This window comes from Mya arenaria, chromosome 1, assembly GCF_026914265.1.
Source record: "Mya arenaria isolate MELC-2E11 chromosome 1, ASM2691426v1".
NCBI lineage: Eukaryota > Metazoa > Mollusca > Bivalvia > Myida > Myidae > Mya > Mya arenaria.
This window is the reverse complement of record NC_069122.1, coordinates 3,286,099-3,302,350: the sequence shown is the minus strand read 5'-3', so window position 1 is coordinate 3,302,350 and position 16,252 is coordinate 3,286,099. Positions and strand designations below refer to the sequence as shown.

The 16,252-nt window shown below is 32.2% G+C and overlaps 1 protein-coding gene across 15 annotated transcripts in view; it reads right to left on the bottom strand.

The window, feature by feature from the left end:
* Positions 1-8,052: 8,052 nt before the first annotated feature.
* LOC128234062 (corticotropin-releasing factor receptor 2-like) overlaps positions 8,053-16,252 on the bottom strand; it is a 339,798-nt gene continuing 331,598 nt past the window's right edge. For all 15 annotated transcript variants that reach the window (XM_052948041.1, XM_052948072.1, XM_052948030.1 and 12 more), the window contains 7 exons: positions 13,655-13,808; positions 13,078-13,144; positions 11,999-12,074; positions 11,574-11,659; positions 10,242-10,377; positions 9,333-9,374; positions 8,053-9,035 (listed from right to left, as the gene is read on the bottom strand). In XM_052948041.1, the coding sequence (XP_052804001.1) occupies positions 8,790-9,035; positions 9,333-9,374; positions 10,242-10,377; positions 11,574-11,659; positions 11,999-12,074; positions 13,078-13,144; positions 13,655-13,808 (807 nt within the window). In that variant the 3' untranslated portion in view covers positions 8,053-8,789. The remainder of the gene's footprint in view (positions 9,036-9,332; positions 9,375-10,241; positions 10,378-11,573; positions 11,660-11,998; positions 12,075-13,077; positions 13,145-13,654; positions 13,809-16,252) is intronic.

Sequence of the window (16,252 nt, the reverse complement as noted above, 5' to 3'; positions counted from 1 at the left end):
CGGGTAAAACAAAAGATTTACAAATAACAAATCAGCAAGAAAAGATTCATTCTGTCACAAGCACAGGAGCCATTCTTTAACAGGGAGGATGTAAGTTAAAGACTACCGGACCCGTTCTTGTTAATACAGATGAATATAACAACTTTTAGAGCATGTTGCAAAATGAGGTATATGCCTGCTGGATAGTACACATGATTTTCAAAAACAGTTATGAACGTTTCCTTTAATAAAATATAATGGCTTTCCGTTTCCTCAATAGTTATGTACATTTGTTTGTTTATGTCCATCTTTAATACTTAACCTGGACGTACATGGTAACAATATAGATTCCAAATCTTTAACAACAAATGATTTGGGTGAATGCCAACAGCATGCTGTTTAATCGGGTTAAATGATCGCTGGATAGGGCACATGTTTCTTTAAGAATGGCTAAGTAACTTGTTTCACAATAAAATAACGGCATACTTTTCTCTCAAACAATTTAAACCATAAGCGTTGGATGTTTTTTTGTGTCCAGCTTCAATATATCTAAAAATAAGTTATAAACAAGACACAGTAGCAACAATTCTCTCGAGTAAATGAAAATCACATGCTGATCATAAATAAACGTGTGTCGTCTTTAAGGACTGTTTTAAGAGTAACATCTAAATATTTAGTTGGTATAATTGTTTTGCTCTTTTTGCACTGTATTTGCTCGGAGTTATCCTCTACTAAATAACAATTTCCGAAAAACCAATCAGCCAATTCTAAGCAAAATCAAACACAAAAGCATTTGGGCAAGCTTCATAACAACACCTAGCGTAATTAGTTTTGGGTTCATGTTTCAGACAAAATCTAATAAATTGTGAAATACGTAATCATGAAACACACATGCTATTCTGTCTTAACACGATCTTTCAATCAAATTAGGAAACAATGCTTCAATTTTTGAAACTGTTTCTAAGTACATGTATTTAGTTTAAGTCGTGTTCCGTACATTAAACTCAAATCCTGGAATTTCGTATGAAGACCGAATACAATGTTAATAGATCTCGTTGCTATTACTAAGTTCACCTTTTTTTCATTTTCCCAGCATTTGTTATGTAAATTTTATAATGAATTTAAAACATGTTTGTAACGTCGTCCAATATTTCTTTTTGTAGTCTTTATGGGTAATTGTTCCGTACTTTATTTCTACTATCTACTACTGTCTAATATTTGAAGAATGGACTATCCTATATTTTTATAATGGTAAGCAATTGTTGAAATACTCGACAGTCAGTAGAAATAGAAGTATGGTGTGATTAACATACCATAGAATCAAGACGTATGTTGACTGTTTTTTCCTGTTAATGCTAACAAACTTGTGTAAAACCATGCACTTCTTTGAAAGAATATGTAACTTCGAAACTCTTTTGTTTTAAGATTAATAAATTGTTATAAAAATATTACTTCCTAATAAAGTTCAAATTTATGTTGTAACAACAATGTGACTGAGGTTTGCGCACCCGTTATGGAAAAGTAAAAACGTTTATTTTTTGTTCCGCCCTTAAATAGTAGGAAACAAAAAAAACACACACAAAGTTTCCATATAAGTTTCCATATTAAGTGAATAATGCACAATGATTATATATTTTGCAATTGTTATATATATTGTTTAATTGTATGGTGATTATTCTAAATAATAACCCAAATAATTATATACATTTCATATGTATATACGCGCAGAGTTATTGTATTATTGTTTTATGAGTATGAGACTGTCCAAGTTGACAAAAACACCATGAAATTCATGATTTAGACCTTGTTGTTTACATGGTTTAAGTAAGTGAAACGCCTCAAACTGTCCATTATGTCAGCGAATAAACAGCCTCGGTCTCGGACTGTTCATTCTCTGACATAATGGACGGTTTTCGGTCATCCACTCTTACACAAACACTTTAAGTTTGAACTTAGCTGCGATCGATTTTCGATGAGCTTGTTTTATGTCATGAAGCTTAAAAGCGACGGAGATTCATCACAAAACACACAACGTCACAAGACAGTCAGTAGACACACCTTAGTTTCACAGTTGATGTTGTCCCTGTATTTTCCGTTTACATATGACGGACATGATAAGACATCTTTATCTATAAATAATGAGGTTACCGCCTTAGAAAGGTAAAGTGAACGATAAGTTAATTCCGGGTATGAATTACGTTTTATTTAAACCTTACAATTGTCCAAACACGTGTCAATAAGAGGAGCAACATCAAACCTAGAGTTTGATAATAAAGAAATAATATAAAGTTGTAAATTTACCCGAAATGGAGAAACATATACTAAATATAAAAGTGCATTTCTATTTTAAGAAGTGATGGTCAAAAGATAGAAGTACACATAAAAACAACAACATATATGCAACTTTATTTATGCGATTAAGATGCACCTGCAAAAGTATTTAATAAAATAGAGCCGCGCCTCTAAATATGTACGTGCAATTGTATTTATGATGGAGCGATGATAATTTGTAAACAGTGGTGAAGTCGTATTAATAAAATAGAGGTGCGTCTTTGAAATGAAAAGTGTTATCGTATCTATAAAATAGAGGGACCAATAACAAATCATATTTATGCTTTAAAGACATAATTCTAACTATAGAGGTGCGCCTACAGCAATATAGTTGCAATAATAATAATGAGAACGATATTGTCTTTAACATACGGATATGCAATGGTTTTTCAAATAAAGCGCACGTCTATGTGATGGTATAAATAAGAAGGTTCATGTATGAATTAAGAAAGGGCCTTTTATGCTGTGGTTTGAACTGGAATGCTGATCTTTCAATTAAGAGAGGGCCCTGTAGTGTGAGGTATAAAGAGATAGGCTTAGCTTTGAATTAAGGAAGGGCCTATTGTGTGGTATGTGCCAGAAAGGCTCATATATATTAAGAAAGGGCCCCTCTATCAAATACGTATCCTTAAAGACCTTTACATGTGCGTTTTCCTCGGATACATTTTAACCTGTACCAAATCGACAATTGCGGAAACCTTATACCTTTGATGTTTTTCCTTCTGTTGAGTGACAGGTACTTTACATAAACATACATACATACATACATACATACCGGAGCCATTTAATACCTTCTCAACAGGAATAAATGTGTTTTAAAATACACTCTTAAGCTTAAATAATCAGAATTGATTCCATTTCTTACTTGCAACAAGTGTTTCTTAGAATGAAACGCTTCTTTCAACTTAAATTCCTCTGTGAAGTCCCTGATCAATGCAGAAATCTGATAGCAATTATGCTAAGAGCATCAGCGTTTTCAAAATCGTCAAAAGAAATGAGATTCCATTTGCGTAAAGACTACCATTGACTCTAATTTTGAAACAAATAATGAAACAAATACAATTTAATAAATTATCGTTTATCGCTATTCATTTCAAAAAAGAGATTATAACTCCGGTGGCTACGGGTTGAAGATCATAAAAGCAATGCAATTAATCTTTCACAACTTAAGGTTATTGTGTGTGGTTCTTAAACAGGACTAGACACCAGATAATACCGATGCAAGCAGAAAAAGAAAATTGTTACAAAATTGACAACGTATTGAATCTAACTTTTTTACACTTATTCAATCCACAAAATTCGATCCTAAATTATACACAAAATATTTAATGACGTAATTTTGTTTTGTTTTAAACCGAACTACATTCGACACTACGCATACAAGCGCTTTTACTATTTTAAAATACGATCAATACAAACAGACACGAATAACACCCAAAAGCATTCACGTTGTACATATGCATAATAGTTTGTTTTTATCGGTTACAGTCTATATCAGAATATCAATCAAAATGTCTGATTATCAATATTGTTTGTAGATATCTCTAGTTTAGTTATATTCCGTGTAACGCAAAAGCTGGCAAATTGCGCTATTTATATTTCATTGAAATGTAATGAAAAGGAAATGGAATTCCCGATTCTCAGATAGCGTGCCGATGAATTCAAATGAATATCTAATAGGAATCTTAAATAAAGACATAACATAACAGTCAGTCGAATATGCTATTTAATACTATATAAATTGGTAATGCACATTCGCCATGTGATTTTATTAAAAGAAAACACATTTCATCCTATCACATATGAACGATTACGACTGAAAAAAATCAGTCTTTTTCGGCTGCTTGGCATGTCCCTTTAATTTTCATATAAGGTTTGATCGCATTTCCTCCGTGTATTGATACCGTATGAACATGGTACGGCATTCTAGCAAAGTGCACGAGACGCCCCAGGGGTCCTGAGAACTTTATGCCTACAGTACAGCGTTCATGAACTCAGTATGAACACACACAAACACAGGTCAATCCTTGTAGCCTCTCTAGTAATTGATAAACGGTTAACAAGAGTCCGCGTTTACATATACAGTTTGATGTCGTACGTCGTTCATGTGTGCTTGTCGTTTTGCCTGATTTTTTTATATTTTAGAAATCCAGAGCCGGTATTTATAATACATATTCCGTTAGATTTTTACTTTAGCCTAAAATGTTAATTATCAAAATTAAAGACAAGTACAAATGTTATAAACTGCATATATTTATAACTCAAACAATATAATGAATTCAGCTATAACTAAGTTATTTCATCGTATGAGCAGTGGACTAAAGTTAGAAAATTACTTTATGAACGTTTTATAAACATCGCCCGATGTCTAAAAGATAGTGTGTGCAAGTCCAAAACAATTTACTTATCGTGCCAAAGAGCTTATCCACGTGCATTATGATTTTGTGTCTAGTATAGGCGTTTATAAGATGCTTATTTCCTATGACTTCAACCCAGCAATTAATGCCTTAATTTACACACTTTTTACACAACGCCACAAAGCAGCGGACACTGTTTGTTTTCATTACTAATTTCTGTCCTCTACGTTTGTTTGTCTTACATTTCTTTGAAAAAAATGCCTAACGTACTCTTAATTGTATTCTATTGTCTGCAGTTAGAGTCGCGATCGCTTATAAGAGAAGTACTTGGGTGGTACGTATGTGTTTATCATCATTTGTTTTCTTCTTTAGTTAAGCATTCTTTGAAATATTTACCATTGACGTTATTACCTAAAGTGGGATTGTCCACATTACAGTGAGCATAAACAAGTTAAAAACCCCAGTAAATTAACATTTTCTGACCGTGTCTTGGCGAAATCTAACAATCCTACATAAACAATCCTTGGTTTATGTATTAATATATGTAAAGTTTTGAATTGGTGTTCCATGTTTCCGTTTTGTGATTGTTTGATTTTCTTATGTCATTTTCGTTGACGCTGTGCCATTGAACGGGGTTTTTCTTTAAAACTTTCGACTACTGGACTTATTAAAATTGTTTTCTTATGAGAAAATAATATTTTTATTACTAAATACTGTCAGAAAATACAAGTTAAACGACAAGTTAAAAACTGTTATATTTAATTTGGCAATAAATGTGGCTGCAAGAGTGAATTTAAAGTAATACAACCATAGTATAAGCTCATATGACTTTTTGTTTGGTAATTAAACGTTTTATAGTTTAAACCTCTTTCATTTAACCATGTCCTTCGTTATGTAGCGTCAGCAGATACAAAGTATCACAACATTTTCACCACCAAAATCAAATATCTTCAGTAACATTAATTTATATCCAAAAGATGTAATGCAATGGCTTTTTTAAATGGAAATACTTTCTAAGAATGATGTTTTTCTTAATTTCTAAATAGTTTCGGTAAAGAAACCCTAGGTCAATGTAGCACTAATGAAAAGAGCATCAGCGATTTTTAAATTGTCTTGTAACATAGATTATATTTGCAAGCTCCTTTATGACAGGAATTACAAGTAATGCACTTGATCATATTCGTGAAAACATTAAATTCTTAGATTGTATTCATTGACTACAATTTTAAAACGGATTATGTAGCAGAGTTATTTGTTTATATAATTTTGTTCTGAATTATCTTTTTTATTTACAAGAGTAGTCAATATTCCTGTAACCTATGACTTGAACACCTTCAACTAATAACATATCAAATGCAAGTGTATGCCAGTTTAAGGTTGTATATTAATACAAGATCGTTGCTGTATTAAACAATGTATGTACACAATTGATCACATGTGGCCAAGACATTAAATTTAACTGATTTTAGTCCAGCACTTACCTTAGGTGTGAGGTTGTTTGCGTTTCAAATAGTTTTCACCTGTATTGAACTCAAATGTCATGACCGATTCAAGGCGATAACTCAGCATTTATTGATCAATCCATTTTGATGAATGTCTTGTAGGTTTGGTTCTTCTTACATGTTGTGTCTATCGTTTAGTGTCGGTTTGACACTATCAGTTATCATATATCATTGACGTTGGCCATGTGTCTTTGAACGAGGTTTATGTCTTAACCGTCGACTACTGTTGTTTTCTGTAGTTTTTCATAATTATGAATAATTCTATTATAAGTCACGTCAGAAAGTAGTGACATTTGCCTTGTATTTTGTTTAGACACAACCAGATGTTCTTTTTTTGCATAAGGTCCACTGAATTGCATTCCTTCGTCTGCAGATAGAGTCTGATCATAGAAGTACTTGGGGTTTGTCATTATTTGTATCAGTAATACATTCTTTTTTATTGTATTTCGTTAAATGTATATCTACTTTTCCTCATCCAATGGCATCATATATGTTAGGGAGTTGTTTATCATTAATTCTGAAAAAGTCTTTAGTGTTCCTTACAAGATAATGCCAATGCCATTAATTGAATACAATTTCAAGAAACGAAATCAACTAAATATATCTAAATATATCTCCCTATAGACAACGATCTAATCTTGCTTCATATTGGGAGTGTATGTACGAATATTTTAATGCTGGCATTAGGTCGTTAGAAACATTTATTCATGGAAAGATATATAAAGATATATAACGAAGTTGTTTTAATAATTATACTTCAGTCAATCGTTTATTTATACTCAACACTTTGATTCGGAAAAATCATTACATATTCTAGTATTATATTAAGCATCATATATGTCCCTTATGTAAGGAAATTATTGGTTACTGTTTGTCACATATGTGTACTGATAATATGTATCAAACATATTGCGGTAGTTGGTACTCATTTCAGTTTGTTTAACATATCATTTTTTTAAATCTTTTCGAAACATATGATGCAAGCTAAAGATTAACAGAATTAGTCTCTGAAAGGCTTTGTATTAAACGATTCCAATTTAGGAACTAGTTGGTTGTCTTGTTTCATTACGAGATTAGGGCATACTGTTCCCTCACAATAAGCAGGACGTTGTGTCTTTGCCGTCTTAAATGCCTGTCTGGATACTGTTCAAGCTAGGTGGAAGCACAACCTACAGATTCCGTTACTTAATTGTCAACAAGAAATGTATTGAGTAAATGCGAACTGCATGCTGTTAGATCAGTACCCCTTGCTATGAACTCGTGTATTTGCCCTGCAATCCCAAGATAATATCTAACATTATTGAAAATTAGTGAAACTTGTTAGTGTAGTGCGAGTGCACTTTTTGACCTGTTTACACATCAAGTGCTGACGTCACTGGTCTGTGAGCACATCTCGGGGAGTTCGAGATCAGCTGTAGAAGAAGCAAGACGTACTTTGATATACTGCTTAATAAAGACCTCACATGTTCGTTCCCTAAAGTTAATGGTAAGCTAGGTTTGGTCTAAGTAATAATAGGGAATACCTTAATGGTGGCAGCGGTGTTTTAAAAATGAATCATTTCCTTTATTTGTTTCATGTTCATAAAAAAATGCAATCCTATTTTAAAGCTTCATTTGAAGCGAAATATTTTCTGTACACAATATAAACGGTAATTAAATTGGAACTGCTGTTATTGGTAAATGAAAAATGGTACGCGCAAACAAGGAACCCTATCTCGTATTAAGGACGGATAATTTGAAAACCTATAAATATTAGTGTTTAGCTGTATTTCTATAGCATTTTGCATAATTATTGTTTACCAAATACTTAGCCAACGTTTAATACGTTTTGTTTTAAATATTACATAATAAATTGTATTAATATATTTTGTATATTTATCATTCTTAAAGGGAATGTAAAGTACAAAGTGAAACTTAATAGCAGGTTTCAAAAGTGTTTGTTTTTCTAAAATGAAGTTTCATTGGTCGATATTGTATTCTTTTTAGATGGCGTGCTTTAAATGAATTCTTATTTCAATGTGTATTTAAACGGATTTTCTAACCTGACCTATTTCCGTTTATTGGCAAACCGAATGCTCAAATCATTTAAGTAAAACACCCTTTTTATTTGATAAGACTAAGCCGTTCGAGTAGGGACAAACGAGTACAAAGATGATAGCAAGGACAACATAGTATGACTGCAAAGTACATCTACTTAATTGATCAACAATATGCAACTAAACATATTTACATGACAATTTACAAATTATTTTCTAAATCAATCACGTCGTTTCTCGAGTCCATCTTGCACACGCAAGAAGTATCAAGAAGAAATGAATGCATCCACACAATTCATAATCAGCCTGCTGTTAATTGTTAAGACGACACCGAATGCTAACAATATGTGTTGTGATCATAGTCCATGATGTAGGCTATAAGTATATATATTGCATTTAAGTTGATAAATAATCAATAACATTTGGTGTTAGAATCATTAAAATCCCGTACACTACAGTTTTTCCCATGCATACACCATCACAACACGACAGATATTATCTTAATATAACACCCAAATATATATCCGAAGGTTGCAAAGGCAATACGCAATTACAAATATCTCAACAATTCCTAAACAATGAACTCATAAACACTCAATTTGATCAGAGTCCACATTAGTGTCCGTTAGTGGTATACTTTCTGGTGGGAAGCTTTTCACTGCAGTACTTCTAACTGGATCGACAACAGATCCGTTTCCGGCATGCGATACTGATGTGTGCCCATATTCGCTGTTTCTGGTCCACCCGCCGTAAGATGCACGCGTGAATTTCGTACTCAATGTTCTAGCGTCGTTAAAACGGGAAATTCGCTTCTTCAAAACTCCCTTTACCTTTTGTAAAACATTAATATATATGCATTTACTGTTAAACATAAAAATATGTCTTTTTATTACTTGGTATAATTTATATTTGGCTCAAATCTCGGTTTGTATCGTTATATGATATTGTTGTTTTCCATTTAATATCCATCTGCTTTTTTTCCCGATTTCAGCATTTCGAAAGTAATTGAATATATCTTGATAATATGCTGGTCTATTTTTCAAATTAAATACATTATTTCTTACGATAAGCAATTAATTCCGTTATAAAACATAAACACTAATTTTTCTCAAGTGTGCTTAACTTACCTCACCATTTAAGAAGCAATAAAATACTGCAACGAGCAATCCCTGAAATAAAGAAGTTCTAATGCGATAATATGAACTGAATAACCATTAAGTAAACAGTCATACTGTTACAGAAAAATATACGAAATGTTTCTATTCACTGAAGGCCAAATGGAACAATACTTTTTTAAAGAAGTATTTATGATGTCTTGAAACTTTTGACTTCTGGGCTTGTGCCACTAGTTTTCATTGTATTATTGTTAAAGCAGAAACATATTTTTTCAGTCCGATTTGGCAGCAAAATACTATCCAGTTTTTATCAATATTTTAAGCAAACGCTTTTTAGAAAGCATTTAAATAAAAACGGAGAGTTAGACTTTGGAACCAAATGCCCAGTAAGATTCGAAACCTTGCATGAAGTCTAGAAAGCATGAAGACATGAAGATTTATGTTCCGATGTATGTAAAATATATTTACGTCGCAAAATTTGATACAATAAGTAAAATAGAAAACAAGCTTCTCGGCGCTATTTGATCGAAACTTTCTAATCATAAAAAATCAAGCAAAAGGACTTTTAGATATAATTGTAAACCTACAATAGTGTCACTCAAATCAATTGAACGCGAATAACTTTCAATTTGTAGAAAAAAATCATTTTCTGAATTCATCAGATCTATAAAACAATCTGTCCAAAACATTACCTATGTTATGTTATAGTCGTTATTTACTTCTGCTATGTGAAGCAAGTATATGACGTGTGATTAATGGGCCATTTTTGTTGCAAACCTGCATTAAACCACATTTTATAAACGGAAAACATAAGATGTTTTAACCAAAAGTCATTTTACATGACATCGTTTCTAGACTTTTTTTTAATCCAATTAATTATGATATTTGTTTAAAGCAAGCGTTTGGCTCATGTGAACGAACCTGAAAGGACTGTAATACAGCATTTATGATGTTGAAGACGAGTTTCACTTGTGGATGATCGCTAGGTGAAATAATGAACAACACGTAGGTGATACCCAGAAGAGGAAACAATATAATCGTGGCCTTAACTGCTTTCCTGTAAAAAACACATCAGTCAGAGTAATTCTGAGTTGATAAAGATTGTAAAAAGAATCACTATATTGAGTCCGTGAGTATAAGTTTGTCTTGGGCTGCTCCGTTACAGAATTTTAACACACTTAAATGGCTAACCTTTATGAATATTCGTATGATTTAATCATGATGGATTTATTATTTTCTATACAAAATGAAACAATTTACATATAACGGCCTTAAATACAATGAAGAATATTCCAGTCATGATGGCTTAAGCCATTTACTTCTTTAAATATAACTGAACCAGGTTGTTTTATTGAACAGTTTACCACATATCACCTGTGTAGCAGTGAGTCAGAATGCTTCTTCTTTTCTTTTTTCTTCCTGTCTTTTACTAACATTTCTTTCACTTATCCATTTCTTTACCTTTATATTATCTTATTTATATTTATTGCCAAATACTTATCAAGTTTATGTGCTCATGGGGAAGACGTTACTAATGTTGTTAGAACTTGTGTCCAACCCATTTGCTTTTTGTATACTCTATATTATTGTTGTAAATACCGATTATGTTGAAAGAAAAAAAGGCAATAAAATGTGTTTAAATCAAATCAGCACAGAACAGAAAATAACTAGTTCTAATACACAGTACTGGTATAGCTGGTACAACTAGAAAAAGGCAAACCTGCTTAATTGATGTTTAAGTGTTGATATATGATAGTTCAAATTAAGAAGTGTGTGGCATCTACATATATTGTTAGACAAATAGAAAAAAATACTATTGGATTTGAAAATTGTAGAAGCATTTCAATCACTGTGGTTTTCTTAATGCGAACTATTTAAATAGCGTGAATGTATTAATTCGTAATAGACAACATTTTCATATCTGCTGACATGTGCTGTAAAAATGTAAAAAAATGCTAATCAATAAAGATTTTGGTTAGCAGAATAAAAACTACAAAAGCGTAAATTTTATAAAGGAATTGAAATAAAATTCTAAGAGAGTTTCAAAATAATCCGCCTGTTTGTGTAACTACTTGACTTTGTTATAGCGAGGGAACAAAATCATGCTTCCATTGATGTTTGTGTCTTGATTGATCTTGGTTCAAAAAGTGAACTAATTTCAAATCTAGAACAAAATTATTGTTTTGCTTTATGTATGTTTGATAGTTTTACAAGTCAAACTTAATTAGGAGCATGGAAAGTAGTCCTTCTTACCTGTATTGTCGAATCTCTAATGTATGTGAAGCTCTCAATTTTGTTATCAACACCCACACAATTGTTGACAAGAATACAATGTTGAGCTGTAAAAACGAATACTTGTTTAATAAATTTATCAGCCTGATGCAATACATTGCAGTTGATATTTTTATTTATACAAATCAAGGAAAAGAGCATAGCGTTTCATAGATTATTTAACGCAAATTATTATTAACTTTTAGAACGCATTTTTATATTAAGCTACACAGGTTCTATTCACATACTATAGGAAATAAAACTTGCAAAGGGTTAAGTCAGAGGCTCACATCACATACAAAAACAAGAAAATGTTTTTGGATACCTTCCATTGACATCATCGGCTAATGCAATACAAAAATCAAAACTACCATTCAAACTAGTCAAAATTACACCCGAATACTTACACATAATACAAATAGAATTGGTCCAATGAACACAAAATCATAATGTGTAGAGCCTTCAGCGTTCGGCAACCAGCAGCTAAAAAGGGGAAAACATTGTTACCATTGCGTTTCAGATGGCGCAGCCGGGTTGTTTAATATTTTGACTATTTGACTTGGTTCTTCTTGGTTGCTTATATATAGTTCTTATCAGTCAAACAAGATTCAACAAAAGAAACATTATTTTTTCAAGTTGCTTTCTACTCCATGTTTTATAAACACACCTTAAATGTGGCATAATTGGTGGTTATATTAGGCTACGAAAAGAGAAGTCTAAGAAGTGTTAAACATCGAAGCCATGAATCTATTTGTGAAATTACATTTAAGTCCTTGACAAATTGAATATTGGATTCTATTTTGCATTTCCAATAATTAAAGGCAAACATGCTTTCAATGGCATGGAGCAAGATACAAGATGACACACAAATAATCATTTATGATTGCAATTGATTGAAATAAAATATATGGTTTATATGCGGTATCTATTGATGTCATACAAGACTTCAGGGTATCATGGGGATGGTCAAATAATGCCAGATGCTCTTGGCATTTATACAGTCATTAGTAGTATGATTACTAGTAATGCCCGTAATGTTGTAGAATATCATAAACTTATTATAGCCACATATTTCCTATTTGTGTTGTTTAGTGAGTCTCAGCTATTTCAGCTATTCATGAGCTCGAAGTATTTTGTGGAAAACGAGAATTGCGGTTGATGTGAACCCTTTCATTTCAATTGTGTTTCCCTTCTAGCAACCAAACATTTTCGTTGTATGTTGTGTTAAAGGTTGTGTTTCATAACCAGAAGGAATGATGTACAATCATCGAAGATTTGCTAATTAATAAACATGTCATGTTTGCTTGTATAAAATTGTTTACAAAGACATACAAGTAAATGTTATTCATGATCTTAAAACATGCCACACGATGATTGCCGTAACAATATTATCATCCGTTGGAAAAAATGACTTTCGATGTAAGTTTATGTCAACTTCTGTTTGACAACGCTCAGTTAATTGCAACAGAAAATGAATAATACGTACTTTTCGCCTTTTTCTTCCAGTCTTGACTTAACAATTACCCAGGCAACAATATTCAATGCAGGCATTCCTGTGAAAATAAATAAAGAACGTAGTTTCTTAATCAGAAAAAAGCATATGTGTTGCTGTCAATAAATGTTGTAGTGGTTTTGAATAAATGTTAACCTTGTCAAGGATCTATACACCACAATTGTAAGAAGACATTTAATAGTTTAGCTTATGTTGCTTAGTTAAGCCCCGTGTCAACATTGTTTGGGAAAGTTTAGAGAATTTTAATTCTAAAACTCCTATCAAACCACACAGTACACCACTTGAAATGACCAAATTACCCTATGCAATTATATGACACCATTTGTCTTATCAAACTGGCAGACAGAATGCAAACAAATATATGTTTCTTGGATGACAGATTACTGTGCTCAGGTGATTAGCTTAATTTTACTAGCAAACCTACAATTGTCTGAGAATGTGTAAACATTCGGCCAAGATTGGAGTCTTCATAAATTGAATATTGTCTAAACATATATATTTACTGCCAAATGCCAAACTAAAACACGATGCTCCTCCCGAGACAACTTACCCCACCCGATGAGGAGAAGATACGATAGTCTTATTTTATCTGCAGAGAACGTCCACACGATTATTACGTGCAGGTAAAGCCCCTCAACAAACATCCAGAAGAAGTTGGTCGCCGTCGCAAAGTTGAAAAGGCTAATCAATGTCTTACATACCCACTGAAAAAAAAAACAAAAAAAAACGCATTTAAGTATGCTCTGCGGGTGGTCATAAAGAATATAATAGAACGCTGAACGGGTTGGACAAGTCCGTTCAATGTCCTATACACACGTGTAGAAAAACACTATACAACTCGTAAGCCTACATCATGTACAAACAATGACGTTATAGCCATGTAAAGGCTATACTGTAACGGAACACATATTATGCAGGGGCGTAGCTAAGGGAGTCTATGAACTGATACGGAACGAATACGATGCAGGGGCGTAGCACAACGAGTTTTGATGATACATTACTAATGAGAGGAACTTTTGCAGAATACAACATTTGGTTTACACTACTTGAATATGTTCGACTACTTGGCTTGTCCCTGTAATTTTTATTGTATTTTAATGAACTTACGGTTATAGATAACGGCTAGATGCAAATGTAAGGTTTAAAACAACATGTAAGAAAATATCTTGCTTGGCTATTCAAAAACTAAACAAAATAATCATTCGGAGTTAATGTTGGCCACAAATGATGTAAATCTATATTATTTGTTTTCATTGAATCATACAAACCAAAATCAGCAAGTGTCATATATTTACACTACATTTTTTTTTTTTAATTTTTAATTCGAACGACATTGTTTAGTTATCTTGTTCCATGGTTTTGCGAGGTAAAATCCTTACATAACTAGAATTTAAGTCCTTTGATTGAATTAAAAAACAATACAAATCGCAGTTATCTTTAAAACCGTTTTTGGCACACAATGACTGTTTCAGCATGTAACTATGCTTTGTTTTAAAAACTAAACTAAGGGTAATCATTTGGAAAAAGAGTTTTGTAGTTTCAAACAACAACTTCATCATATCTTTGACAAGTGTTGTGCATTAGTTACTCTGAATTGTATTCCTTCGTCTACATACTTGGGGTTTACCTATTTGTTAAGTATTATTTGTTTTATTACTAAGGTTCCTCAAGTTACTGCATACTTTGATAAGATTGATCATTTATGTTTTTTACTTTATTTGGGAGTGTTGGGATAACAGTGAGGTTGTGCATACAAACTAGTTTAATCCCGAGTAAACTTACATTTTACTGACCGTTCATAGGCGGTACCTAACACTCCGTTATAAACACCCCTATTTTTGTATATAGTATATATTTACTGTGCTGATAGTAGAGTTGTGTGCTGTTGTTCCATGTTTCTTGTTTGTTATTATTTGTTTTTGTTTTCCTATGTCTTTGGCGTTGACTTTGTGCCATTAAACGGGGTTTATGTTTTAACTTTCGAATACTTTGCTTGTTTCTGTAGTCTTTTATATAATGTTGATTCATTAATGTAAATTTTGTTATTACACAACATTATTTTTAGAATGAAATAAATTATGATTTGTTTAAAATGCACTAGGATTGTCTATATATTCCACGTTTAGATGTTTTGAATACACAACTTTATTATAGAATCTGAGTGATTCGCCAGCATATTTAAACATTCTTTTATGGTATCTAACTTAATTGACCTTGGACATGAAGTAAAATCATTTCTTTTATAAGTTATAAAAGTACTAGAACAGTTATATTTATTCTGTGAACAATACAAGTAAAACTTTTCTGAGAATCATAATACTTATTATACAATGCTGGATCTAAATATTGCACATTTAGTGTGTTCGAAATATCATATTGATATACATACATTAAAAATGAGACATTACTTTTGTATTCTAGGTATTAAAATTTTAGCATCATTTATTTGAAAATTCTTATGTAAAACTGTAAGTCACAACTGGTTTGATTGTTTAAGTTCGTTTTTTTGTTGTTTTTTTTTCTGTTGTGTTTGGAAGTCTTAATATTCGGCATTCTTTCTCTTGGTCAGTGTCCAATACGTTGCAAACGTATATTTGAATTGCACGACATGATCGCTATGGTATCATGATTTCCTTTTTTGTTTTACACATAAAACTACCCATGTTATCGGTGCCCCGGACTGTATTTTTTTCTACGGCTATACAAGTCTTTTTTGAAAAATTGACTCTTACCCATAGAAAAATATTCACTACTTGCAAATTGTCGAATTGATCTCGGGACATGGCGCCGTGCATTTTGCTTCGCACATGTTAATGTGCTGCCTAATAAATGTTATGTCTTGTTCAGTTCCATTCTGTCAAATTAGGTATGGACTTGTCCAGTCTAAATGCAAGATTGAAATGCACAATGGCGTCATAATACCGATCGATTCAAGGAAAATGAGCGTCTGTGTGAATGTATAAGAATAAAATGGGTAATGTAAACAAATAATTGAGAATGTTGTCAGTAACTTAAGGGTGGAGAAAGCATTTATTTGGTAATTGGGGGCATATTTAAAAACATTGCTGCTTTTCTATCTAATAAATCAGATGAAAAAACAGATGCAACCATAAGCTGTTTTACCTACAAGGCAAATATAAAACCAACA